Genomic DNA, 27,507 nt, shown 5'->3' with positions numbered 1-27,507 from the left:
TGTCAACCTCTCCTCAATGACTGAGCTCCTCACCCTACTACCGAGGTTGAGCACACACAGACATCAGAGGAAGCACATTTCTGCCACTTCTATCTGCCTCCTTATTTCTTTGGTCACTATACCACTGCATGTAGAGAAACCAGTAAATGGACAGCTTTACCTTTGTGTACCAGTTTATTGATTTGGACTGGCACAGCCACAGCAGCTGTAAGTCTCCAACTCCACTTGCGAACAAAAACTTTAGATACTTAAACTCATTAACTCGGGGCAGCAACTCATTGCCAGCAAAGATTGAATAAACCGTCTTACGCCAGAGAACCGTGGACTCGGAATTTAAAGTGCAAACACATTGTATGAAATGCCAAAATAAAATATTTCAGATCTTCACTTGAGAAATATTGTTGCAGGTAGGTTATGGCTATACACGGCAATACTGCACAAATACTGACATTTATTGTTTTAACAATTGGCTGAAATTAGGTGAAATGATTGATCAAATGGTTATAATAAATCAGACAGCAAAAACAATATCAAAGTGCTACGTATGTCTTCAATATGTACTAAGATGTATATAAGTGATATGTGGTACTTCTGCAAGTATTGTAAATAATGGGGTCAGAGTAGCCCTGTGGCAAAAACTAACACCCCAAGCTGGTCATTGCTGTAGCAACACTTGGATGTTGCCTTTATGATGTGACGAGCTATTTCCAAGTCACCCTTATTAGATTCTACATGACGGGGAATGTGGTGAATGCTCTAAATTAATAGAAAAATTAAATACACTCACTGAATCTGTGCAAGACAGCCAGGGGCCAGGATATTCTTGGAGTGAGGGGTTTTATGCAGACTTGTGAGCTCCAGCATGTCCACCTGCACGTCTGTCACATGACCCGGTAAGAGTTTTAGCATAGTCAAAACTTTCTCTACTAGGTTGTCACCATGATGACCAACAGCCCCTGTAAATGAATAAATTTGGGATTTAAAACAAGAACAAATATGTGTTGAGTATGTAGCAGCAGTCATTGGTAACGCAACAAAAATATGTGCCTTCTATACCAGATAAAAGGTAAGCAATTAATTTTCCCAAGGAGCCACAAAGAAAACTGGGACTGTTGTGGAAGGCCACATCAATAAGCTGAACATTCCCTGGCTGCTTGGGTTACTTGGTGTAATAGGTAGCTCTGGCTGGTGAGTGTACTGTTGTACATATGTATGTTGGTCTTGGGGAGAAAAGTATGGAAAAATATATGTGCATCAGAGGACAACTTGATATAAATATTCGTTGGGAGGTGGCTAAGGTAATATCTGCAGTGCTCTGCAATAACTAATCTCATCGTGGGTGGTATTTAATTTTAATGATTGCCAAATTACAGAAGACAGGAATGTAAAAAGAGGCAACAATATAAATGTGTACTCAGAAAGACAGAAAGATCATAGAAACTCGACACAGAAAGTTCCTAATTGGTGGGGATGCTCAAACCAAAGCATCTGTTCTTTAATTTCAATTTATCTATAGGATATCAACCTAATTTGTGAGGAATTTTTTTTCTTTTTACATTTTCTCTTTTACATGACGAATCATATGCTTTCACAGAAGAAAGAGGCTGCTGCCAGTAAACAAAAGTATATCCACCAATCAGGCATAACATTATGACCACCTGTCTAATATTGTGTTGGTTCCCCTTTTCTTGCCAAAATGGCCCTGACCCATCAAGGCATGGTCTGCACTAGACCCCTGAAGTTGTGCTGTGGTATCTGGCACAAAGATATTAGCAACAGACAGTTTAAATTCTATAAGTTTTGAGGTGGGCCTACATAAATCAAACTAGTTTGTTCAGCAGATCCAACAGATGTTTTAGTGGACTGAGCTCTGGGGAAGCCAAGTCAACATCTCAAACCTGTTGTTGTGCTCCTCAAACCATTCCTAAACCAGTTTTGCTTTGTGGCAGGGCTCAATATCCTGCTGAAAGAGTCCACAGCCATGATAGAATACAGTTTCCTTGAAAGGATGTACATGGTCTGCAACAATGCTTATAAGTGGTGCACATCAAACTAACATCTAAATGGACGGCAGGACCCAAGGTTTCCCAGCCGGTAAAGCATCACATTGCCTCCATTGGCTTTCCTTATTCCCAATGTGCATTCTGGTTCCATGTGTCCTCCAGCTAAATGACCCCCACACACCAAGCCAGGCAAGTGAAGGTAAAGGTGATTCATTAGACCCATCTAAACTTTCTTTAGATGAAACCCTCTTGGGAAAATGAACTGCTTATCTTTGTGCTAGACATTTACTTGACTCTTACCACTCTCATTGTTATGATTCTGGTGTGATTGGGCTTATGCAGCATGCAGAAAGGTCAAACACAACATGGTCACAAATATTACCTGTAAGATCCATCGTTCGGTCTACAAAGATGATCGATGCTTTATTAGGGGCTGTCTTCCTTCGGTTTTTTGCTTGAGGAAGATTGGCGAGTTCCCCTGCTATGATGCGGCTCATTGGACCCAGAGCAAAACTCTCCTCTCTCGTACCTGTAGCCTCAAACATTGAATTTAACGCTGAAGCTAAGGATTTGACTTCAATTTGCAGTTCAGCAGGGAGACAGTGCATGTCTATATCATTCAGGCTTGCAAATCTTCTCTTCTCTGGTCGTTTTTCATTGATGGCCTCCAGGTCTGGCGAGAGAAGAGGGAACAGGTGCGCAAACGGGGGTGCAACTATCAACTGCTGTGACACAGGGGCGAAGACAACTGGAACATGCATGACCTCCGCCGTGTAGTTCATATTTCCCATCCACTCGCATAATTTCTCTTCAAACTGCTCAAACACAGGGCTTCCTTCCATTTCTGTCGTAACTTTGTTGACGAGCAGGTGCACGGAGTGAGCAACGGTGGTAAAGACAACGCAGTACTGAAAGTGACTGAGGGATATGATGTCTTTAATAATGTCAACTGTCCTCCCTTTCAACAGTGTGCTGACAACAAACACGGCTTTAGGCTCATTGACACCGCACGCTTCGAAACTCGAAAACTGCTTTAAATTCCTGGCTCCAGCTTCCAATAACGTGGCAGCTCCTCCACTCCAGTGGAGAGCCTCTGCACATTTGTCATCCATGAAAACAACAGATTTCTTTACCTTCGACAGCACCTTCTCCCACATCAAGAGGGGGAATCGCGTAAACTCCTCAGTCGCCAACATTTTCCTAGTTACGTGTATCAGCTAAATTCACCGAAATCAAAGACACAGCAGCAATTTCAGCTTAAGTAGCTCCAACAAAACAAACACACGTCTCTTAAAGGTGACGTGGCGCTAACCCGTCGCTTCATTAAAACGTCACCCAAACGTCGTTGCTATGACAATAAGCAGTATCCCGAGAACAATCGTTACAGAGTTAATAAAGGAAAACTTTTTATGCAATATTCTCACGAAGTATCTAGACTTTCACTACCATAACCAAGAACGACAAGAGCTAAAAGGGGGAAGATCCAGCGGGTAAATTTAATCTCAAAAATGATGTTAAACATGTGAAGTTTAATTAGTCTTGATGGATTTTAAGCTAATTGAAATTAGTCATGGCGATTTGTTGACACGAGCTTCCTTCATTAAAAAACGAATTTAAATGACAGTTGGCACAAACAATTAAACCCCTAAAAATGTTTAATGCTTAGAGTTATGAGTTCCTCTTTATATTTGTTTAAATCACTTCCCCCAGCGTTTAACGGAAAGATACCATAGCTTAGTTTAAAGAGGCCAGCTGTTTCTTCTGTTTTCAATAGAGCCACTTTGATTTTAATGTGCCTCCAAGTTCCTTGTTTTAGGGGTATATGACATGAACGCCACAGATGACCGACACGAGATACAAAGGGTTGGACTCTCACCCAGGTGTGTAGCCAGTGCCTTAAATAAATAAGTGTGCAAATTTACAGTTGTGTACAGCCATTGTTCTGGCATTGCGCGTGTATATATATGTGCATATATGTATATAAGGCGTAGTGGTACTCGACACTGGACCAGTAAGGGTCCCCACGCTAACCAAGCAGGGGACCCTTTATATGTCAAGACAATATTCTAAATAATAAAAAAAATATACATGAAATGTTGTTTAAATTAAGTTAAACCACTAAAAACTAAAGGAAACAATTCAATACAAAAGAATACAAAATTATTGAAAGTTACAAAGCAATATTAATTTTGTTGTCATGAATTAGAAGGAGTTAGATACTCGTCTCACAGGCCGTAAATTGCAGTGAGCAGTAGACAAATTGAAAATAAACTGTAATGGCATGATTATTTCCAACAGTATTATACTAATGAAGCGTTCAGGTATAATACAGTTTTCACAGTACGATAATGACATTATAGTTGCACAATACATGTGACGGCACCTTGTGTGCTGCCCGAAATGTGCAATCAGTCATGTCGAGCATTAAAAAGAATTTGATGCTCATTAACTCGCTGTCAGGCGAGAGGTATTTGTTTGTGAGCTGGGAAATGGGGATGTTAGCAATCATACAACTGGAGCCCTGATTTTTTTTTTTTTTTTTTTTTGTATGTTTACACCAGCCTTTATGCCTCAGAATAAATGTAGCATAACATGCCAATTACAGTTAGTGACTGTAAAGGATACTAAGGCTTAAACAATGTTGTTTTTTGGGCGGGATAGTTTAGTTGTTTTTGCATTTGGGAATTTGTTTGAAATCATGCAAGCAATTTAAAGAACAACAGTGTCACTTACGTTGATCAGTGCCTAATGGGAAAAAAAATACCCACATGAAAAACCTGAACGTGAATAGACATGGTTAAATGCCATTTTTCACTTGTACCCATCAAGGTTTAGTGTTCTTGCAGTAATGTAAAATCATTCTGACAATTATCTGTGTGAGTGGAAATTCTTTTCTATTTTGATGATTTGATATTATTTTCATCCCTTTCTTTTGTTTATGGGACAATTTGAAAGCTGTCCAAGATGATAATGACATATTATTTTGAATTTTTCCAGCTTTTTATTGTGTTTTTGTAGCTGTTAGGTATGTTATGAATGGGCCTTATTTGTCAAAAACCCCCTTCTGTCAAAAATTTGCTTTGAGATATTTTCATAGTGTTTAAGTTAACGCGTTGTGTCATCAGCACTCAACCCAGACAGAAGTGTTTCTTTCTGTTATTTAAAGTTACTAATGATGATGATAGAGATAACAGTGGTGATGATGTGAGGGCCTCCTTATTTCTTGCAGTACATTTATGCATCTTAGGAGGACACAACATGTAGGTGGTGAGTAGTGACAACCCTTTTGAGATTTTTGGGCAACACAAATGACAGTGAAACATTAAACAAAACAGCCACACAAAGACCAGGCTTTATTGTAAACTTGGTTTAAGAAATAAGAAGACTATAAGATATAAATGTCTTATATCAGTTAACTGATATGCATTCAGCTTCCAAAGACACACAGTGACTATATTTCTCCTCAGAGTCAGCCAAGAATTTAAATATAGAATTTTACAGTGAAAACTATCAGCCTATTAGAGAACCCAGTGACCATTTGACATTTAAAAAAGTACACTTTCAGTCATTTTACACATATTCATAATTAGTTCACATTGAGAATGTCAGCTTCATTACTGCAAATCAGCTGACTTAACTCAGATCTTTATGATTTAAAATATTCCTTATTGAAAATAAATGAGAAATGACGATATATGTGACAAATATATGAAATGTATGTGACATCATTATGTCTGCATTGGGATGATTTACAGGTACTACAAATGACCTATTGTTAGAAAAAGTCCAAGGAAATGAAGAAATTAACCAGAAAGTAGAGCTTTTGGAGAAAAAGCCATGGAGAAAAGCTGGTAAGTATTGTTGTTTGACCTGACACATCAATGAGATTCTTGTATGCATTCAGTAATTACATTCAGACCTATTCATTACCATTTAGTGTTTTTATTTTAGGTGCTAACATCTCAGATTACTTTAACTATGGTTTTGATGAAGAAAGCTGGAATGCTTACTGTAGGAAACAAGCAAAACTTCATGGCATGATAAGAAAGGTAAATGCTAAAGACAGGGTAAGATAATGCTATCACTAATGTGATTTAGTCAGCCTTCTTTTTAAAGAGACCCTTCACTTAAACAGGAGAACATAGTTAGGAATAATAAATCAGACTGAAACTTGAGAAATTGTTATTCTGCTCAGGCCCAGAAGAGGCACACTGGATATGAAGAAGAGGAGGTGTTTTGTGCTTATTCTTCCCCAGGCAGACCATCTATTGTAGCTTTCAGGTCAGTAATATGTCTTCTCCATACTGTTATATTTTGTGCCTTCAGTCCTACACCCTCTATCCCATTCTATGCTACTGCTCTGAGCTCAGAGCCAGAAGAAGCTGGCAGCTGGTTTTTTCTGTTTGTTTGTGACACGGCAACTATCTGCCTGATGCCATCTGTTTTCTGTGATCCTAAGATGTGCTCAGCATATTAGGGTTGTTTTGGCAAGGGATTGCAAAATGTTGAGGTAAACACAGACTTATGTTCATCTGTTAAAGCCCAAGGCAAAATTTCATCGAAGGTTAAAGCTTTTTAAAAAATTTTTAGGCTTTGTGCCATTCTTTTTTCCCGTATTTATATTTCATACATTTATGATTTATCTGCTAACAACAGTGACACTACTTTGTGATCATAGCTTGTCTTGGGCACAAGTCAATGCTTATTTACAGTTGTGCTTTACTTGAGCAGGGTAAAAGGTTTAAGCAGAGACTATTTAAACCACTTTTGTTCATTTGAAGATAAGAAGACTTATCTGAACACAAAATAACTGTGTTAACATTCATAGGCCAATTGGAGTCAGGAAAAACCCTGATTAGTATTTCCATTTTAGGTTCTTTAATGTAACCCTATGCCAGCAGAAATTAATGCAGATTTTTACTCCAACTTTAACAGCCGCTGTAGTTTTAGTTAAAAATTGTAGTAATTCATTAGAATTTAGTGTAATAAATATATAATTGTAGAACTGATTAGGCGAATAGCGTCTCTGTTTACTGTATACTGTTCTTTTGATACATTAGATGATTTAGGCACTGCTGGTACATTTACAAAATGGATGAGCTGGAGGTGCCATCCATCAGTGTGGGAGCATTGGACTTTTAGATGACACTGTATTTGTGGATCGAGACAATAGAAAAAAAAAAAGAGATTTTCAGCTTTCTGTAAATGACCTCCTCTGTTGCTATTCCAGGAGTGTAGCGGTGTGTTTTTCCAAGCCATGACTCACTAATGAAAAATGCTGCAGACAAGTGCAAATATAAAAGGTTTGGCATTTTGACGTCACAGTTTGCGATTGCAGCGACCAATTCATCAAACATAACTAGATTGGGCTTTATAACCCAGTTAGTGCCAAATCTTTATGTGTAGACAAGTGTGTTTTTCCTGCAAAGAGATATTTTTGGTGCATTGCTAAACAGATTTCAATTAAAATTTTTAACAAATCCTGTTAATTTGGTTTTGATTTATTCGAGGTCATAAATAACACTGTGAACAGACCTCTGTCAAATAGGGTAACACAGTTGCAGGGGTTTTGCTTTATGGATGGATTGTGCTTAGATGCAAAGTAAGTCATCAACGAATCAAAAAAAAAAATCGTGTACACACTCATGAGGGGCCTGTTTTTTTTTTTTTTTTAATGCTAGGAAAAAACATTCACTCTCAGCAAGCACTTTGCAGCTATTTATAAAACCATGCTTTCAGCCATTGAGTGAAGCTGTCCCATGCAAAACAGGTTCTTTACCACTGCTTCTATTCATTTACTTTAATGGTGATTAAGATGTCTGTTGGATGCCTTGACCATCATCTGAGACTGACTGACAGAAATGGCCAGCCAGTTTAAGATCTGTCCTACTTGATGTCATTGTTCTCCATCGGCAAGTTTACCCTTAGGAGGAGGACACAGATCTGAGTCATGTGTGTGTCATGTCTCTCTCCCTATGTGACAGCGATTGACCAAGACCCTCTTTATTCAAAGAGGGTCTACTGTTTGGTTAAGGAATTTACTAGTGTGTTACATGATAATGTAGTAAAGATTTTGGTTTGTTTTTGTGCAGCTCAGGTCAAAAGTGTTTGTGTTCTCAGATCTGGAGCAAAGAGACATTAAGGAGCTGCAGGCACTTCCCTATTGAGTTGCCATTAGATGTAGGCGTTTTTACTTTTTTATGTATGCTTTTCTCTACTGTTGATAAAGTCCTTGTGACAGAAGCGGGTTAACATTCCGCTTGTGTGCGTATGTGTGTGTATGAGCTCACTCGGGGTGAGTGTAGCAGGGTTTAGGGCTGTAAAGGGCTGTTTTGTGAAGATGGCAAGATGACCCAGATAAGGAGGTTTAATGCGTTAATGGACCTGCAGGGGGTTTAAGTAAGGACATTGAAAGTGACATTAGGATAAATGAATGTCCTGTTTTTAAAAATGTTATATAAGTGCACATCAGCATCACATTAAAAAGAAGGATTTATGTATGAGAACCCCCACTTGCCTTTTTTAGGACATTATCAAAACATTGTATGTATTTGTACAGTCTTTATCATATTACCTGATCAACAGAGATTCAGATCCTATCACTAATTTGGCTGGAGGACAACCTGAATCCAGCAGAGAGGATGGGCACCAATGTCATAATGATGGAGGCAGCAACACTCAGGTATTATGTTAGTATGGGTTTAATAAGGATGGGCACCAATGCAGGAGGACCTGAAATGATCAGTCTCGGAAGCTATAATTAAACCTTTTGGCATGAACCAACCTGCAGACAATTGATTGAACTATGGGAATTTCAATTAACATAGCATTTTTATTGTGTTCCGCACAGAATTTTTGTAAAAAAAAACTATATGTGTATTAAGCTACTGGTTCAGCCTACAACTTTATTGTTGATAGTTTGTCGCTGTCTTTCTTTTTATTGTTGTCATAAATAACAGTAACTATCTTTATTTTTCAGGTTGTTTGTGAGATGTGCCATTATGAGGACAGCAGTAATACTAATCAGCTGCCACCTCCACTCAGCAAGAACTCTTTCTTTAAATTTATTAAAAAGAGAGTTCCACCACGTAAGTCACTCTGCTATTGGAATGCAACACATTTACTTATATTAATGCTTATTTACTATATTTACAAAACTATTTGAGAAAGGTTCTTGTATGTTCTTTTTCATGTGACATGATAATTATGAACATGTGAGTTATCTGCGGGAGAATATTTAGATTTAATACTAAGATTTTCAGGTGTTAAGGCCCCAAAGAGAACCCTCTGTTGGACACATCATGCATCATGCAGCTGCACAAATGACTAATAGCAATCAGACCATGTGTTTGTGAAGCTGCAACACGTGTCATAATAAATTATCCTGTGGAGTTGAAGGACAGAGGTGAACTTAACTGTGTGTATACGTGTGTATCTCTGCACCTGCCTGCATGTGTTTGAAGGCACTGTATGGATATATGTCTTCCTGCAGTCAGGTATCTAGTGCTGTCCAGGTGGGAGTCCATCAGTCTTTAGACTTCCTCTTAGTCTTTGCAGTGAATCATATTGAAATCCAGGAAGGCTCCCTGGCGCAAGCACACAGCTGAGCACATGCCATATCTTCATCTTCAAAGGCTCTGAAATAGAAATGCCGGCTTAGGCCTGCTTGCCCCTTACCCTCCGAGCCCCATACTGCACAGCAAAACCCGTGCCAGAGCCACTAATACAACCAAAATATCAAACATCCTGCCGGCACCAGCTTTGAAGTTATATGCATAGCTTTAATGCCGACCACTCCCCTTTCTTTAAGTTATAGGCCCTGCCTCCTTGTGTGAGGCAAATGTGTAGCATGATAAAAATAGCCCCTGGTAAAAAAAAAGAAAAAAGTTGCTGGGTCTGCAGATTGAGGCACGAGAAAAGTGCTGAACAGACCCAACTGTGGGGAATAGGGCAGAGGAAAAGAAGGGGCTGTTTTAATTTTTGGTTTGTTTTTCAGTAAGGTCACATTAGATGCCAAGTGTTTTTCATAGGTGCACATTTTGGAGTGGAGCTGTGTCATTACAGGGTTGTACTTGTGTCATCTATCAGTGCAGCACAGTGAAGGTGATGCTGCCTGCTGCTGTGCACTGCAGCTAATCTTCCATACAGCTGGTTACTGGGTCACTATAATCACTGTAGCAACAGAGCTTGTATGTGAATGTCCTCGCTGACTGAACTGAGCAGATTTTTAAACTCTTTTAAAAAACTGACTATGCAAGTAAATGCCCCGTGATGAACAATCAGAGCAACATTAGGACTATTACCAATAAGACTTTTAAAAAAAATGCTTTTTTAACCTTATAATTTTTTTGTTTTGTTTTGATTCATAACATAAAAAAAATCTGTGCCCTGTATTGATTTTCAGCTTTAGAGTGGAGAATGCTAGTTTTCTTGTAAAGAGCTGATGGCTGTGCTTTTAACAGGTGACAGTGTAATGACAGGATGCTGTCACTGCAAGAAGATTTATGCACATCTGTCCTTGCAGATTGCTGCATCTGAGAGTATGGGAGACAGTAGCCTTTACACTAACAAAGATCACTTGGGCCTGTGCTGCAGTGCAGAACAGCAGCCAGTTGTCCCATGTGAAATATCAGCTCCATCTAAAACACTGCAGCCTGTAGCTCTGTAAAGCATTAGCACGAGACTCAAAACCACGCAAAAACAATCAGATGCAATTAGCCCTCAGCCATTTGCTCTCTCATATGCTGCCAAGCATGCAACTCTAGCCTCCATCAAACACTCACTTGAGATCACCACAGGTAAAAACAATTACTCACTCACGCTAACCTTGATGGCATGTTTATGGACAAGCTGCTGTGTACTTTGTGCATCTGCTTGTGTATACAGTATGCATTGCATAGCATTCCATTAGCAAAGTTACTAATACTGCCAATCACATTTTACAATCCACTTAGATTTTCTGTAGTATAATTCATTCTACAAACTCTTTGTGATGTCTCATGCAGTGACCTCATCTATTTGCAGTAATGAGAGCTTGTCGCAGATGTTTTTTTACATGCTGCACTCTTCATGTTCCTGATTATTCACATCATGGAATCACATTAAAGGGAATTACCTGAAGACCCTCCAGGCTACACTCTCAGACTTCGATGTCTTGAATTTTGAGAAGTTTGTACGTGTATGTTAAATTCTGCTCTTTTCTTTGGGTGTCCAGGTGTCTCAAGTATCAAAAACCACACTCCTCCATGAGCACTTTGGGCCATCTCAACTCTGTGGAACTTGTATTTGAAAGGGAAAAAACAGTGTTTTAGATTTATTCACAGGACGGCATCTTGATGTTCTTTTCAAATTCAGGCAGCTCATATGTACAGCACACATAGCAGCTCATATTATTCTTCCTCCTGCTTCAACCAAGCTGTTTCTAGCCACTCTCACGTTAGGGGTCTTTAAAAAAAAAGTAGGAGATGGTATCCAGATGTGAATGTGTGCTTGTGCCTTGAGTCTTCAAAGGAATCTCTCTATATATGTGTGCTTGTATGTGTGTCTTTATGTGTACACACATTGGCTCCGTACAGCAAGTGTGAGAGCTGATTTTGCAGCTTGGTCACGTAAAATTTGAGCATTATAACAAGTGGGTCCATTAAGTGTGCACTCAAGCATTTGACTTGTTCTGTTTTATTGATGGAGGAAAAGGCAAGTAGCACTTGCTACATTTTGTTGCACTGACATTTTGAGGCTGATCTAATTTCTTAAGATTAAAAGATGCAGCACTATAAATTATGAATGCATGTTCCTGGTAATGGGTTATATTTTTTCATATTCTTTTATATTGTTTCTGTTATTTGTCTTGTGTTTCTGTTATTTGTCTTGTGTTTCTGTTATTTGTTGCTATATTAATAATAACAAAACATCTTCTCACGTTTAATGTGTGATTTTAGACTATTTCTGTTTCCATTTGATTAAAATATTTGGCCTGTGTTGGACAAAATCTGCATTTGGAATACGTATAATATTCTAAACCTTCTAAACTGTTAAGGGGTACAACCTTTAATATGCAGCTTTTTCGTGAATTTTCATGCAATAATTAAATAATTATTTTCTTTGCTCTAATTAAAGCAGCAAATTATTGTGGGTATATTATTATTTCCCTTTTGAGGTTGAATGTAGTTACGGTATTAAAATCTTTTTTTTTTTTTTTTGGAATTTCAGTATTACTGAAGAGAACAATAGATAACTTTGCTGTCTTCTTTTCCTGCTCAGGTCCCCAACCTCCCTCCTCTACTGCTACTTCGGTCAGGTGAGCCCTATAATGTGTCTATCTTTATGCATCAGTTGTAGGTCAGCTCTATATGTAATGACCGTAATGAGGAGAAACTGAAGGTTACTGTGTCAGTGAAAAAGTGAAAACCGGACTCCCTCACAAATTCAGCAAATGTGCAGGGAGGGAAAGAAAAATGTTACTCAGAGACTGGACTAGAAATCATTAGTCAAGCGATTATTACGTTAGTGTGAAAGGAAGTAACTCAAAAGTTTGATAAAACAACTTCTGAAACAGACCAGGTGTCTCTAGTTAGACTCTAAAGATCAACTTGGATTGGGGTTTCTTTTCTGTACACCATGCACTGTTGCTCATCTTCCAACTGAATCAATGGCCATATAAGGTAGAAAGCAAGATAGCAACCTTGTTTGTTCCTCCAGTCTCCTGTTTATCAGTATTCCAGGCACCCCCTCCACTCTGCTTTTCCGATCTATGTCACAACCTGTCTGCAAACTCCCACATTTCAGCAGTAATTTACACAACTTAGATCACAAGTGGGCCACGTTGAACCCAAGGCTCTCTTGCATTTTCTTACACGTTAATGAATGCAGCCCTACTCCATTTGTGTTTGCTGCTGTGCTTGTTTCACTTGGATGCTGTCTGTATCCAGCCTTCCTGAGTCCAGCTCTGTTTGTCTGTCTCACTAGCTTCCTGTTCCTTCATCTTTTCTCTCTTTTCTCATTCCTATTTTTTCCCTTCCCCCAATTTGCTGTGTCTGATGTGTGCCTAAATGTGCTCAGTACTTTGTCCATAAAGATGGTTTTTCTCACATCTCAGTCCATCTGCCAAATCCTCACATCCTTCAGGGACTTACTGTTCCTATGAACTCTGCCAGCCATCTCCTGTGTGCTTTATGAATAATTTCCTTTTAAACTTTTAAAAAAAAGTATACACATGTGCAGTGATAGTCCTGGTTTCACTGTTGCCTTTCCCTTGGGGCTATTAGGAACAGCAGGTATTTCTGGCATCATCTTGGCCTTGACATGCCATGCTGCAATGAGGGCCAAGGGTCCTGAGGGCTTCAAAAATACTTAAGATCTGATTAGACTGTGGCAATTCTACAACATTGTTCCCTTATAGTGACAGGATGTAGCAATTAATCTCAAAATGAAAATGTCCCTTTGTAGGAAAATTAACTAACAAACAAAAATCACTGGAAAAATTATTCAAAATGAGCTAAATTTTAATGTGGTAAAGTTAACTGTTCAGGCAGTGGTAGTGTAAAATCATGTTCATCTATGTTTTATACATATCTCACAATAATATTCCTTTAGTCATCCTAGAGGGAGGCCGAATCAGTATAAAAACTGTGATCTATTAATAAAGGAACGTTAGAGCATGATAATGACTTGCATGTTTGCCATATCTTCCATAGAGTTTTATCACACATCTATAACTTTATTTTGGTGTGTGTTCAATCAGTCTCCTCGACCAAAGCTGTTGATTCTGAGCATTATCAACCTTCAAGTGTATATTACATTACCAATCTTTTTGGGCTTTGCTACCTGTCACATGCTCAGAGAACCAGACTCCCTCTTCCATTCATTGATTCTTCTCCATTCATAAGTAAGTCTTTTAACTTCTTGTGCATCTGTTGAGCCAAAAATAAAATTCCTCAGCGATGGAACTGTTTACTTTTGGATTTATGGAGCAACATAACTGGGCTCACACCTGTTGGAAAGGCGTTCATTTGGATGAGCTTCAAACAAAAGCCAAGTTCACATTCAGCTCATTCGGAAGTTTTCAGTTGGAGGCAAGTGTGCCCTGGCCACGTGGACGGACAGAAGACCCAGATTTTATCAGTAATATGCCCTCCATCCGTTCCTCTTGCGTTGGCGAGCACACACTATGCCTTGACAATGAGCCAGTCACTTCAAACACTTGGAGAACACAGCTGTGCATTTGTAAAAGTGCTTTGATCCTTTTGCAGACCCGCTTCTTTTATTTTTTCCTTCACTGATTCATCTGTAAATTTGTTTGCTCATGCGGTTTCCTTTTTTAGAATGCACATTAACATTCCTTAAACATTAAAGACAGTAAACAGACAATTACAAATACAATCTGCCAGAAGCAGATAAAAAGAGACTGTCGAGGGTCATCTTGTAGCTGGATCCAAATTGAGGATGCAGGAAACAGGAAATAAGCTCAAAACTCAGCTTCAATGCTGTAGGGAATAAAGAAATCCAAAAACATTACAGAGCAGAACCAAACAATCCAAATACCAGAAACTTTCTGGGAACACATGGCAAGGAGATACACAGCAATCAGGGACAACATAATAAAGGACAAAGGGAGACGTAGACGATAGACACAAGAAAATGAGAGTGTGGTAACAGGTGTGAAAACAGCCGAGGACCTTTAACATAATGACACAAGAAGAAAAACTTGACACAAGACACAGAGAACAATGGTCACCAAAATAAAGCAAAGTGACCCACAACAGAACAGGGCGACAAGAATAAAGTGACACAACTAACAGGAGAACAAGAACGAGAAAAAGACAAATTCCGAGACAAGACTGAGAGAACCAAATGGCATGACAAAAGGGAATTATCTAATAAATGGCACAATAAAACACATAGTATACATAATAACTATAAATAATACAGAACTGGAATATAAATCACATTTCAAAACCAAAAGAATCATTTATACAGTTCTCAGAACTCTGGGCCTCAGACACATACAGTTGGTGTAAATCTATGTGTAATGTATGTTGTCCTTTTGTTAGATCTGCTAATACTACTAATTGTATGTTTTAATAAATTCTGCTCAGTAACAGTAATTTGTCTTTTTAAAAAAATTCAAAAATGCTATCATGAAAGCCTTCTTAATGCCATTTATGGAAACTGAAGTTTGAAAAAAAGAATGTAAACTTGGATCATCTGTAAAGGTCTGATGTAAATATAGGATTTTCACATATTTCTTTATTTTCTATTTTCAGTGGGAACTCTACAAGTTTTAACAGCCCATCAGCTTCATCAAGTATGTACATTTGTCCATAAGAGATAGTGTTTCATATTTATTAACTGTTTCAAGATAGATCAGTACTGTGTATTACACTGTCTTAGTGAACCTGTTAGGTATGGTGTCCAAGCACTCAACCATTCTGAAAATTACCTTAGGCCGTGCTCTCTCATTCATATTTCTCAGCTGTCTTGAGTATTGGAAAACTGAATCATAATCCTTACTATTCAGCTCCCCTACATATTCAGTTTGAACTTCCAGTATGTAAATATATTTACTAGATCTTTTTCTGTGTTAACCGTTAGAGAAAAAGAAATAGGTGAGAATAGGTGAGAAGAATTGGTTCAAAGCTCAGAGCTAATTGCTAAACAAATGGTAATGCATGTGGTTGTTAGTTGCTCTCCCCAATTTTCTGACCTGGTTTGGTTCTGTTCTTTAATGGGTGTATCATTTTTAATCCCAGGAAGAATCACCATCAGCCCTGGAGTGATTGATACCACCAAGGCTCGGGAATGCTACATATTGCAGGAAAAGCATGACAAGGATAGAGACAGATCCAGAGCGCATGGTCAAGATAAAGAGAACAAAAGAAGCAGAAATAGAGAGAAGGAGGGCTGCTCCTCTTCCTATTATAGGTTGGTCTATGTGAACTGATGATGATTTTATTTAATGTATGTGCTTCAGTTTGCGCTTTGCATTTAGCATAGTGTACTCTCTCCTTTTGTTCTTCCTTTCTCCACTGTTGGGTGCCTCTGCAGTAGTTGAATTTGAATGTCTGCTGTGCAGCTGTGGCCTTCTGGATTAGGCAACATATAATATATTGGAAGTAATCCAGATATTCATTCTCTCCTGGCCTTGTTCAGTATGTGTGTATTTGCAGCCTGCCTGCACACACACACACTGAGGGAGAGAGAGGGCAAGAGAAAGAGAGCAAGAGAGAGAATTTTGCTGTAGAGCAATTGAAAATTTTAGATAAAAGACAAAAACAGAACCAAAAAATGATCATGAGGTGCAGTGTAAAACTCTGTAGCTCTGTTTTTTCAGGTTAGACCAGACAGGGACAAGATATTAGTGCAATATATGGTTGTGAAGCCGCTTCTGTGTTATGTTTGCTGTCTTAGATGGCAGAGAACCGAAGAACCAAAGTTGCTCAAGACAAGTGTTAATAAAAAAATACATTTTAAAAAAGAGTTGCTTTTTATAGATTCATTAGTTCTCTAAATAATTAAGTTTGTGCTTGAAAATACAGACATAAACGACATTATTTTAGTATTTGAACTTACCCAAAAATGTTTCTATTAACACAGCTAAAGGCATTGTATTTGTGAGTGGTTACCCTCTTGGCTCTCCAGCTGATCGCTATAAAATAAACACACTATTGTGAGAAATGGCCCTAGTGAAGAAATGCATACTATTGCAAAAGAGCATAAGGCCATTGTGACAGAAATCAAGACTATTGCAAGACAAGGAAAAATTATTGCCAGCACAGGCATAACTATTTCAGTTTTTCTGGTGCAGTGAGATGAGGGAATAACTTGCTATATTTGCCAGTTATTGCCAGAGAAAGATTGAGTTTGCACTCCTCAGCATGGAAATTGTTTTTTCTCTCTCTCTCTGAGGCTCACAGCTGATCGGAGCAGTATAATTTCCTCTCCAATTTTCACATAGTGCCCTACTACCCTATAGTGTGACAGCCTGAGCGCCTGCTGTACAAGCACTCATACATGCTAACATGTGAACAAGCCAAATCATGCCCTACATTTCTCAGTGTTGACCATTAGCCAAATTTCTATTTAATTATTATTAACTTAGACAGCTGTCAACTGTAATACACACAGGCACATCTTTTCACACACTCCTCAGCTGAAGCTCGTACTATAGGAAAAGGCAGGCTTATAGTATTGTTAGGTTGCGTGGGGTTTTACCTTCTGGAATAGGAATAGGTTCATGTACAGTTCTTTTCTAGTCTACCAGACATACAAGCACTCTTTCGTGTATTATCCACGTAAGTGCTTTCTATCTAACATTCACACACATTCATTGAGAACATCCTGGGGTTAGTAACTTGCCCAAGGATATTTGACATGACTGGGACAGTCAGGGGTCAAACCACCATCTTCCGATTAGTAGATGGCCTGCTATTGCTCCTGAGCTACAGCCAACCCCTTTTGCCTCTAAATACTTGAAACTACAAATATATGCAATGCAGGTGAAATTCTTCTGTTTCTTTGGCTTCAAAAGCTGTAATGTTGTTGATAACAACAAATCCCTGCATCAGCTACTGTAAAAGCGTTGCTGGTAATTAACTTGCAATTAAAATAAGTGCAAAATAGCAAAAATGACAAGCTGAAGTATTTCTTACTGTACTGGGCTCTGTTAAAATATCCTTACATGCTTTTCTGTGCTGTTCAGCACTTTTCCTACTTGAAGTGGTGAGCATTTCATTGAGTGTTTATGCCCTAGATGTTTGAATTCAGGTTTATACATATAGCACAAAGCAACATTTTGGGTCAAATAAGGGAAGTGGGACATGGGACAGATGGGAAGTTATAGGCTAAATGTAGAAGATCTGAAGAATGGGAATCACATGTGCATGACAGACACACAAGAGATTTAGAGTCATTCTACAGATTTGGTCCCAGCTGACAGGACTATTCCTTTGGCCCAGTGTGTGCTCCTCACACGTTAGTGGCTCTGCTGACGTTTTTGTCCTACATTCTGGTCAGATGATCAGAATTCAGATACGCACACACACACACACACACACACACACACACACACACACACACACACACACACACACACACACACACACACACACACACACACACATGCATATGTACAAGTTCTATGTTTTTGTTACGCTGATTTATTACTGGGCTCTAGATTATTTTTAGAGTAGGCCCAGGGGGATTTATTGTTAGTGTGTGTGTGGGCAGGACAGAGAAGCAGATGGAGACCTCCATAGCTTTGCTAGCCATCCTTATTGTTCACTGACTAAGTCAGTGGGAGTGTTACATGTATGTGTTATTCATTTAGAAACTAGCTAGCCTATTTGTCCTTTGCTTACTCATGCACACAGGCAAAGTGTGGCAAGAGGTTTTCTAAGTATCAGCTACTGGTTATTAGCTGTGACTGTGACATCATGCCTCGGATTTAACCCCACTACTAATAGATTCCACAAGGCTATTGTTCACCAGTACATTTATTCAGACCGAGTGATATATTGTACTTTTCGGGCACACATTCAGTCTGAGTAACTGATTGGCCATTTGGTCAACACTTGCCCCCTAACTGTAAATTTTAGCTTTGGATGATAAACGTAACTTTTTCCAGCTGGCAGTACCTCAGATATTCTTCATTTCCTTCATGCACACATATGCCCGACCTTGCACAACACAGTGACGAATTGCAATATCCTCTTTTTCTTGACATCAGTTCACACAAGGCATAGATCTAATACCTCTTGGATAATTCGATCAAACCTGGATAATAACGGAATTAAGAAATTCTAGTGTGATAAGGAAATTAAAATGATAATTATCTTCTATTAGGTTGGATTAAAAGCATCATTATGCTCCAAGACTCGCTTCAGCGTTAACAGAGGGTATGGCTCACATTTTATTAAAAAGGAGCTAATAGCTGAAAAAAAAAAGGTTTGCTGGTATGTTGTGCAACCAAATCAGGCTATTGCTAATTCGGAACAAAACTCCTGAAAGCTTAGCACGTTATTACCTTTGCACTTAATTTATTAGTTGAATTATTTAAAGAATAACATTTCAAAATTACCAAAGTTTTGCCTGTGTTAGGGGGAAACAGTTTTTTCATGCAACTTCATTTTCATCATTTTTGAAACATCAGATTTGGATTTAGAGGTTAGAGCATAGTCTAAATTCCCATGTATTTCTTGATTTTCCTCGGCTACTCTTGTGCCTGATGCCACACTTATCCTGGCCTCAGGGTCTGTCTTGGGGCCTGGACATTCTTTCACCTACATCTGTTTTTACTTTCCTTTCACCAAAGTTTTTTTTATTATCTCTTAGTGTGACATGTTTTTGTCTTTCTCTTTCAGTATCATTCAAGAAACTCATTTTTTTCCCAGAGCTGGTGCCTGTGCCAGATAAATTTTAAAATTACTTCTACATTGTTTGCCTGTCAAGTTTCAAGTTTTATTGTCATGTACAGATAACAGTGTAGCCACATTTATCCATAATGAAATTCTTTGCCTCGTGCTCCTCAGCTTTACATGAGCATATAGAGAGTGTGCAGTTATATTGAGAAGAAAATAACAGAAAATAGCAGTTTATTAGTAATAAAATAATAATAATAATAACAACAATAAAAAAAGAGAGGAAAAAGTATTAAATATTAGAGAATTTAGTTGGTATTTACATTTAAGACAAGTTGGTATTTACAAGTTTGTGCAAGAGTATCTGCAGGTTGTACAAAGTTGTGCAGTGAGCATTTAAGTAGCATTTGTTGAAGTGACAGTGTGCAGAGTCCTGTAATTGTAGTGAGTGTGTAGTGGTGTGTATGGAATGTCAGCAGTTCAAAAGTCTGATAGTTTGTGGTTAAAAACTGTCCCTGTGTCTGGTAATGCGGGTCTGGATGCTCCTGAACCACCTGCCGGACGGCAGGAGTGTGAAAAGTCTGTGGCTGGGATCAGAGAGGATCCGCTGTGTCTTCCTCATGCAGCGCTGTGTGTAAAGATCCGGTATGGCTGGCAGTTCAGTCCTGGTGATGCGCTGTGCTGATCTCACCACCCTCTGCAGAGCTTTGCGGTCCAGAGCATTACAGCTGCTGTACCAAGTGGTGATGCAGCCAGTCAGAATACTTTCAATGGTGCATTGATAGAAGTTTGTAAGTATTCTGGGGTTCATGCCGAATCTTCTCAGGCGCCGCAGGAAGAAGAGCCGCTGCTTTTGTGATCACACCAACATGGTGTGACCAGCTCAGGTCCTCGCTGATGTTGATGCCCAGGAATCTGAAGCAGCTGACTCTCTCCACCTCTGCTCCTTCGATGTGGATGGGGGGTGTGGTCTCCTGTAATCCACGATGAGCTCCTTGGCTTTGCTGACGTTAAGCAGCAGGTTGTTGTCGCGGCACCATGATGTCAGGGCTCTCACCTCTGCTCTGTATGCTGTCTCATCTCCATCAGAAATGCAGCTGATGATGGTGGTGTCATCTGCAAATTTGATGATGGTGTTGGAGCTATGTGTTGCTGTACAGTCGTGGGTGAACAGGGTGTACAGGGGGCTGAGCAAACATCCCTGGGGGGCACCTGTGCTGAGTGTGAGTGTGGATGAGGTGTTGCTGCCGATCCGAACCACCTGAGGTCTGTCTGTCAGGAGGTCCAGGATCCAGCTGCACAGGGAGGAGTTGATGTTCAGGTCACGGAGTTTCACGATGAGTCTGGATGGTATGATAGTGTTGAAGGCGGAGCTATAGTCGATGAACAGCATCCGCACATATGTGTTTTTCTGGTCCAGGTGAGAGAGGGGCAGTGTGTAGTGCAACTGCTATTGCATCATCTGGTATCTAAATTTCAACCTCAACCTGGATAAAAATAGAACAGAAATTATTTTATTTGGGCAACTCAACACTTTCGATGAGTATGACAGCACCATTGGTCTTTTAGCTTCTTACTGTCACCCAGTTCAAAGAACCTTGATGTGATTTTTGACTTTGCTTTTAAGATAAACAGATTAGCTCTGTTGTTACCTGTGTATTCAAATGAGGCTCCACAGTAAGGTGAAGGCCTACCTCCCTCCACATGACATTGAGAGAGTAATCACACCTTCATTACCTCTCAGTTTAACTATTAATAATTCTTTGCCTTTATCAGTTGCTCCTAGCTTCTTCTGCAGGCTGTACAAAATGCAGCAGCTCGCCTTTTGACAGAAAAGAATGGTCTAATCACATTACACCTGTACTGGCCTCTGTACTGGCTTCCAGTCCATTTCAGGGTCTGTTTTAAATTTGTATTACTTGTTTATAAGAGTATCAGTGGTTGTTTTTACAGCCCTACATTCTTACTAGAGCCCTGAGGTCTATGAAACTATTGCTCTTGGACATTTGTCAATCCAGGCTCAAAAACAGAGGTAACACAGCATTTTTGGTGGTGATCCCTAATCTTTTTGTCACGGTCTGTGTCGGCAGACTGTGGAGAGGTGGGGAAACAGGACCCAAACGCCAGACTCTTCAGTGCAAACAGTGTTTATTTACAAGGTGGTGAAGTAAGCAGCAATAAATCCCCTAGTGTCCCAGACTCCCATGTCGTGTCTTCTTCCCAAAAAGTCCCAGTGTAGTGCTCTCTGCTCCAGTGTCTCTGCACTCCCCGTGCTCACTGCTCTCTCTCGTCCCACATTCCTCCTGAGGGAAAACAATAGAGGCAGCCATTAACACACTTTATCCCAGCAGGCATACACTCACAGACTTTCCGACTACGCTAGAAGACTGACGTGAAGTCAAACGCAATAATCCAGCGTCGGTGGAAGCTCCATCGCTCTTCTAAATAGCTCCCCCGACGAGCCCAGATGAGGAGCAGGTGTGTGGCAAGGACTTCGGGTGTGGCCAGTCCTCAAGCCAGGCCACGGCCTGAAGGTGCCTGTAACTTCGCCACAGAAAACCGCAACACACACACACACACCTGCCTACATACAGATGCGGACAGAGACCAGAGGCAGAGCAGACGACACACCAAATGAGAATAATAATAATAATAATAATAATCACAACAACAACAATCATAGTCCCCACTGCTCACGGACTCCGAGTCCCCAGAGCCGGTCTGTGACACTTTTAAACAACCTAATCTTTGACAAAACAGTTGCACAGTCACTCAATCATTTTGAAACACTGCTCGACACTTTGCTGAGCAGGATACCCGGATGTTTTTATTGTTTTAGTGTGTTTTTTAGTGCATATTTATTGTTGACTGGTTATTGTTAATTATGTATATTTTATATGGCATGAAATTTAAAATTTTAAATGTGCTATAAAAATTTGACTTGACTTTAACTTACATATTTCTAGATGCAGGCACTATAATATCGGCTATAACTCATAGTGACCATACAGCTTTTATATCTTTGTTTTAGGACTTTCACTCATTGCCAGAAACACTTGTGTGCTTGCTTGCTGTATATTAGCTGATCAAGTCATTGCATACTAGTTATATTTTACGAAACATACATGTTTCTCACATACAATTTATTTAGTCTTAGATTTATACTCCAATGATTGTAAAATGCACTGACCCTGTCTTTGTTCTCACATACTAATATACAAAAACTGAATAAGGTGAGATTAGAAAGGGTTAGAAGAACATAGCGTTTTACTATTTAAATGAGTCTGATTTGATTTGTGCCTTTTATATGAACCTGTGCAGAAGTAGAGCATAAAACCCAGAGTTAGTCAGCTAATTACTCATTTTATACCACCGGTTATCTAGCAGAGAACATTGAACCAATCCTACATGTCAGTTAATCCAAAACAATGTAATTTACCATAATGAACATATGTAGAAAATTAAAAATAAGGACAACTCTTTCTACCTAAATATCAAATTTCTAAAAAGTGTGTGAGCTTAACACTATGTATAAATTCTGCTATGTGACCTTGATACAAAGAATCTACATGTTAATCAGCTCTAATATGCAAAAGTCCTGCATGTTTATCACAAATTCAAATAGAAGACGTAAGCTTGACAACCCCAATAAAGATTGCATTATTTGGCCATGATTGTGTTTTAAATGATAATTACTACAAAAGAAAAAAAAAACAAATTTCTTTTTCACTGCAAAGCAGTCATCCCTTGCTATACAGGTTGTGTTAATTGAAAAATTGTACTTTGTGTCCACAACACCACTCTCTGAAGAATCAGGGTTTCTCAGTCAGGTTGTGAATTCTACGGTAGTGCTCATCCGGTCAAGCTTGAGCACTAATTTTGAATAAAATAATACAAAAAAATATATGTGAAAGGAGGCTTTTATGCTATAATTTACTCTTTCCTCTGGAGTCATTTGAGTGTGTTTATGGTATTATGTGTGGTGAGATGTTTCTGTGTTAAAACTAATGGCTTTGAGCAAGAACAAATGTGGGCCTAGAGTCCTAGTCCCTGCTGCTAACACAAGAGCTGTCTACAAATATTGAATATATTTAGCTTTTTACTTGCAACAGTTGCCCCTTAAGGCTCTCTCTCTCTTTCTCTGTGTTGTTCAAGTGAATGATAATAATTACTCCAGCTATGTGTGAGCACACTGTCTGCATAAGCAGCGCATCATCTGTACTTTTCTATAGACTTTTTGGAAAAACGGGACGTGAACAGTGCCTTTAGTCTGATGATTCTTAAAGGTCAGGCTGATTATTTTAAAATTACAGACTATTGCTGTGCCAAGGTGGCGAGATGAGCAAGTTAGATAGAGAGGGGAAAAATTATTTTAATACACTACTCATTCACTCTTAGCAGTGGGTAAGATTTTCGCTGTAATAAAACTAATGGTGCTGGCAGACTGAAAGATGTAGAACACTGAAGCAGAAGGAAAAGATTTTATTTACAGAATTCTAAAATAGGAAACAATGTTTCTTTGAAGGCAGAGAACTAGTTGGTCTCTGTCTGATAACATAGTTGCCATTAAGGTGGGCAAGTAATTGGTGAGGATCCAAAGACTTGATGCATAGAAAGCTTGCTGGTAAATATGGAAAACCAAGAGCAGACAGAAAACCCAAATATAATTACGATAAATCAGTCCTGATATTCGGTAAACTGGTGACTGGGAGATGAAAAAATGTATGAATATGAGTATATATCAGAGACCATGTAAAATAAAAATACAGTAATGAAGAATATTTCAACATTGCTGAGTTAATTCATGTGGTGGAATATAGAAAAAGAAGAAGAAGAGGCAATGAAAGCACAAGATAAAATTCAAACAATCAAACAAAATCATACAAATTTAATTTGGAGGAGATAAAAAAATATGTATCCACATAAATGTAAAAACATAATGATTAACAAACTATGTTGGAGCTAACCCATGTTGGGTATAATGTGTTAGAAAGTAACACGTAAAATTTTTTCAGAAATGGAGTAATGTAACAAGTTACTGCGATTCAGTAATCACATTACAGTTCCACTTATGTTGTTACTTGCATTATAAAGTTATAAAGTTATCTGCATTCAGGACCGATAGAAAGACAGAAAACATCAAACGTCTATATTTCTACGTACTTGTGTTACAGTCAGCCGATATTGGTTCAAGGCAGAAAATGATGCATGGGTCTACAAATTTTGATGAATGGAGATATGGACACTACTTTTATTTTTATTGCATGAAAAGACAAGAGCATAAAGGTAAAGTGGAAACTGCATCCAGGACAGAAACAGCTGCATTTTACTTCTAACTCAACATCGGCACTTTGGAAATATCTGCACAGACAGCATGCTAACACAAAGCCAAGAGCCCACATTGATGTTAAAGCTGAGTGTATGCCAACCTGAGTGCAGCGGCATTTTTTTGAGTACCAATACCTTCACTGGTGTGGATGATTTCACAGCTGTATTTAAATGAATTATAACTACTCCATAACTTCGCCTCAGTGGCCGTCTTTATTACCACATCAGTACTGCACCCAAACGCACTTTTCTTGCCACTCAGTCCACATTCTTTCATGATGCTTTCAGGTATCTGAATAATTTATCACTCAATGTTCTTCCAAACACTTCATTGCAGTAGGCAAAATCCTCCAGTGTTTTCCTTTCTTATAAGTGGCAAGATGATGAGTTGAGGTACATTTGCTACTTCTGTTGATTTGTTCTAATAGAAAATACGTTTTCTCGCAAGAACACTATCTGAGACTAATATCATCTGAAAGTTATTCATGTCCCTCCATACTATGACATTGGATCAAGGAAGAGCTTTTCAATTTGTTAAATGCCCCTGGCCTTAAAAGAGCAACAACAATTTTTAGCATGGTTTCTTGCATTTTTGCTGTGAACTGAATTACAAAATGAGAAACTATGCTAGCAGCTTAACCCTTTGATATTTACAACCAAGTCAAGTTACTTGAAAATAGTAATTAGTTACTAATTACTGATTACTTCTCCAAGAAAGTAATCCTGTTACTATACTAATTACTTATTTTCAAAAGTAATTAGCAACTTTATTACTTAGTTACTTTTTAAAAACATAATCCATCATATAATATTGAACCAAATGAAAAAGCCTCTTTTTTTGTTTTATTGGTTTTATTCTTTTAACTACATGCACATTGCATCAAGCAAAAATTTAATTGAATGCAACAGTCTCTGAGTGGAGATTATTTGTTTAACATTTAAACCTATTTTCTGCATATTCCAGCATATAAAAAAATAAATAAAATTTTTTTGTGTTTACACTCACTCTTTCAAATAGATGCAAGTAAAACACAGCAAAAATGTGCCGCAGCAGTCATGTCACTGGGGGGATCTGGGTGTTCCTCTGTGAATTTCACATTGCTGTGGCAGCGTGATAGGTGCTTGCTCAGATTTGAAGTTAAATTTTTCGCTGTAGAAAGAAATTTTCTTACCACGCAGAATGTACAGGAGATGCTAATGTTCTTGTCACTTTTTACAGAATCAAACTTAAAGTAATGTCAGTACTTCCAATCTTTAAACCCTGCATGGTTGTACTCTCTCCCGCACTTTATATTATCCATTGTTAATCTACACACGTCTGTTGCACACGTCGCATGTTCGTACATCATTGTCATGAGACACTCTCACAAACAAACTCACGGTTTAGTAACGCAGCATGTTTATGGGAACGTAACAGTAATCGAATTACTTTTTTGCAATAGTAATTACTTACTTTACTCGTTACTTGAAAAAAGTAATTGGATTACACTAAGGTGTTACTGACCATCCCTGATAACAACAGAGGAATTTCTCATCATTTTTCAGTTGTAAGCAGTGTTCTAGGTGGTTTGACCGACAGTTTAACAAGCTGCCAGCATAATGGGATAAAATCCATGACATCAAATATTACAAAACAGAGCCATTACATTGGTCCAAAGATGTAATAAGTACCACAATAAAATAGGTTTACTGGCCAAAAAAAGCAGTGCGTAAAACATGTTTAAACATCCTTTTTTCAGGCATTTTTAGCTATTTTTAATAGGATATTTAGTACCTAGAGAGAAAATCAGGCAGAGAATTGGGGAGTGACACGCCTGGATCAGCCTTTTCCTGGTCTTTAAGGTACCTCAAGGTGCTCAATGTAGACACAGAAAAGACCATCTCACTCACTTATAGAACCATTGGACTATAAATTTTAAACCATACATGTTTGCAGCTGCTTTGTCCAATATGTCTCCAGTGCTGATTTAGACTGATTTCACCATGTTTTTGCATGTGTGTTTCCAGAGGTCATATGAACACTAGAATTTAAAACTTATAGGTAACTGCAGTGTGGATGTGTGGCTTTTATGTAAAAGGCATGCTGTGACACTTGTATTGGGCTCTTTGTTACTCAAAGTGGAAGCCGGGGGGAGGTTATAAAAGCTAACACAGTGGTTACAGTTTTAATCCCTTGAGTCATGACTTATCTCTCTTTCACTGGAGCAAGAGAGCAGCAGTCTTCCTGTGGGTCAACAGGCCTTTTCCCCCCCCTTTTGTGTTATGTCCCAATGAGAAACTCTCAAGTTTTATCAGTAAGTAATGTAAGAATAAAATAAAAACCATTTTGTTTTCTGCAACAGGGAAGCGCAAATGAAGCACAGGGAGCCTAGGAACCAAGGGTACAAGTATTGCTATGACAGAGGCAGTGGAAAAAAGAGAAAGAGCAACAAAGATGGATCACGAAAAAGATCAGAAAGGTCTAATGAGAAACAAGCGCACTCACATATATGTAAAAGGATGAAAATACTAGAACTAACCTTAATGATCATTATCTTGTGTCTTCAACAGCAGCAGTGTCAGGAGCAGCAGAAGTAGCAGAGATGTTGGTGGGAACAGGGACAGGAGACACAAACAGAAAAGAAACAGAAAAGCCAAGACATGTAGGAAGAACAAGGAAACCAGCAAGTAGTTCTCTCCTAACAAAAAAGGAAATTAAAATCTGACTGACTTTCAGTCTCCCAGCCTGATTAACAGAGAACTGCCCTATGGCCTCTTACATTATATTGTTTCGGAAAATTAATTAATAGATAACATCATTCACAAATTAATATTTTCAGTAG

At 38.7% G+C, this 27,507-nt stretch overlaps 2 protein-coding genes across 6 annotated transcripts in view; one reads left to right on the top strand and one right to left on the bottom strand.

Annotated features, from left to right (window-relative positions):
* The window catches only part of scfd2 (sec1 family domain containing 2), a 100,352-nt gene extending 97,153 nt beyond the window's left edge, over positions 1–3,199 (bottom strand). Inside the window, exons 1-2 of the mRNA XM_026158720.2 lie at positions 2,386–3,199; positions 788–956 (exon numbers count right to left, since the gene is read on the bottom strand). Of these exons, the coding sequence (XP_026014505.2) occupies positions 788–956; positions 2,386–3,199 (983 nt within the window). The remainder of the gene's footprint in view (positions 1–787; positions 957–2,385) is intronic.
* Positions 3,200–3,353: 154 nt separating this feature from the next.
* Positions 3,354–27,394, top strand: fip1l1a (FIP1 like 1a (S. cerevisiae)). 5 transcript variants are annotated; one of them, XM_080297926.1, is made up of 13 exons: positions 3,354–3,493; positions 3,807–3,883; positions 5,233–5,270; positions 5,759–5,854; positions 5,955–6,052; positions 6,199–6,284; positions 8,589–8,685; positions 8,983–9,091; positions 12,264–12,300; positions 15,266–15,306; positions 15,752–15,923; positions 27,028–27,144; positions 27,239–27,394. In XM_080297926.1, the coding sequence occupies exons 2-13, from the start codon at positions 3,831–3,833 to the stop codon at positions 27,354–27,356; spliced, it is 1,062 nt and encodes a 353-aa protein (XP_080154052.1). In that variant the 5' UTR covers positions 3,354–3,493; positions 3,807–3,830; the 3' UTR covers positions 27,357–27,394. The 5 variants fall into 5 exon arrangements, with proteins under 5 accessions (XP_080154052.1, XP_080154054.1, XP_080154050.1 ...); XM_080297928.1 differs by having other exon boundaries at positions 5,783–5,854; positions 27,236–27,388; XM_080297924.1 differs by having other exon boundaries at positions 27,236–27,388.
* Positions 27,395–27,507: the final 113 nt, after the last annotated feature.

The sequence above is a fragment of the Astatotilapia calliptera genome, chromosome 23 (genome assembly GCF_964374335.1).
Source record: "Astatotilapia calliptera chromosome 23, fAstCal68.1, whole genome shotgun sequence".
NCBI lineage: Eukaryota > Metazoa > Chordata > Actinopteri > Cichliformes > Cichlidae > Astatotilapia > Astatotilapia calliptera.
Note: the sequence above shows the minus strand (reverse complement) of the source record. Positions and strands in the feature narration are given on the sequence as shown.

What these genes read in the sequence shown, in the direction of transcription:
- fip1l1a (XM_080297924.1), top strand. Translation starts at nt 3,831, where the DNA reads ATGAACGCCACAGATGACCGACACGAGATACAAAGGGTTGGACTCTCA. An exon ending in AAAGCCATGGAGAAAAGCTG is followed by an intron (nt 5,855 to 5,954) that starts GTAAGTATTGTT and finishes TTTTTATTTTAG; the next exon opens with GTGCTAACATCTCAGATTAC. An exon ending in TCTACTGCTACTTCGGTCAG is followed by an intron (nt 12,301 to 15,265) that starts GTGAGCCCTATA and finishes TTCTATTTTCAG; the next exon opens with TGGGAACTCTACAAGTTTTA.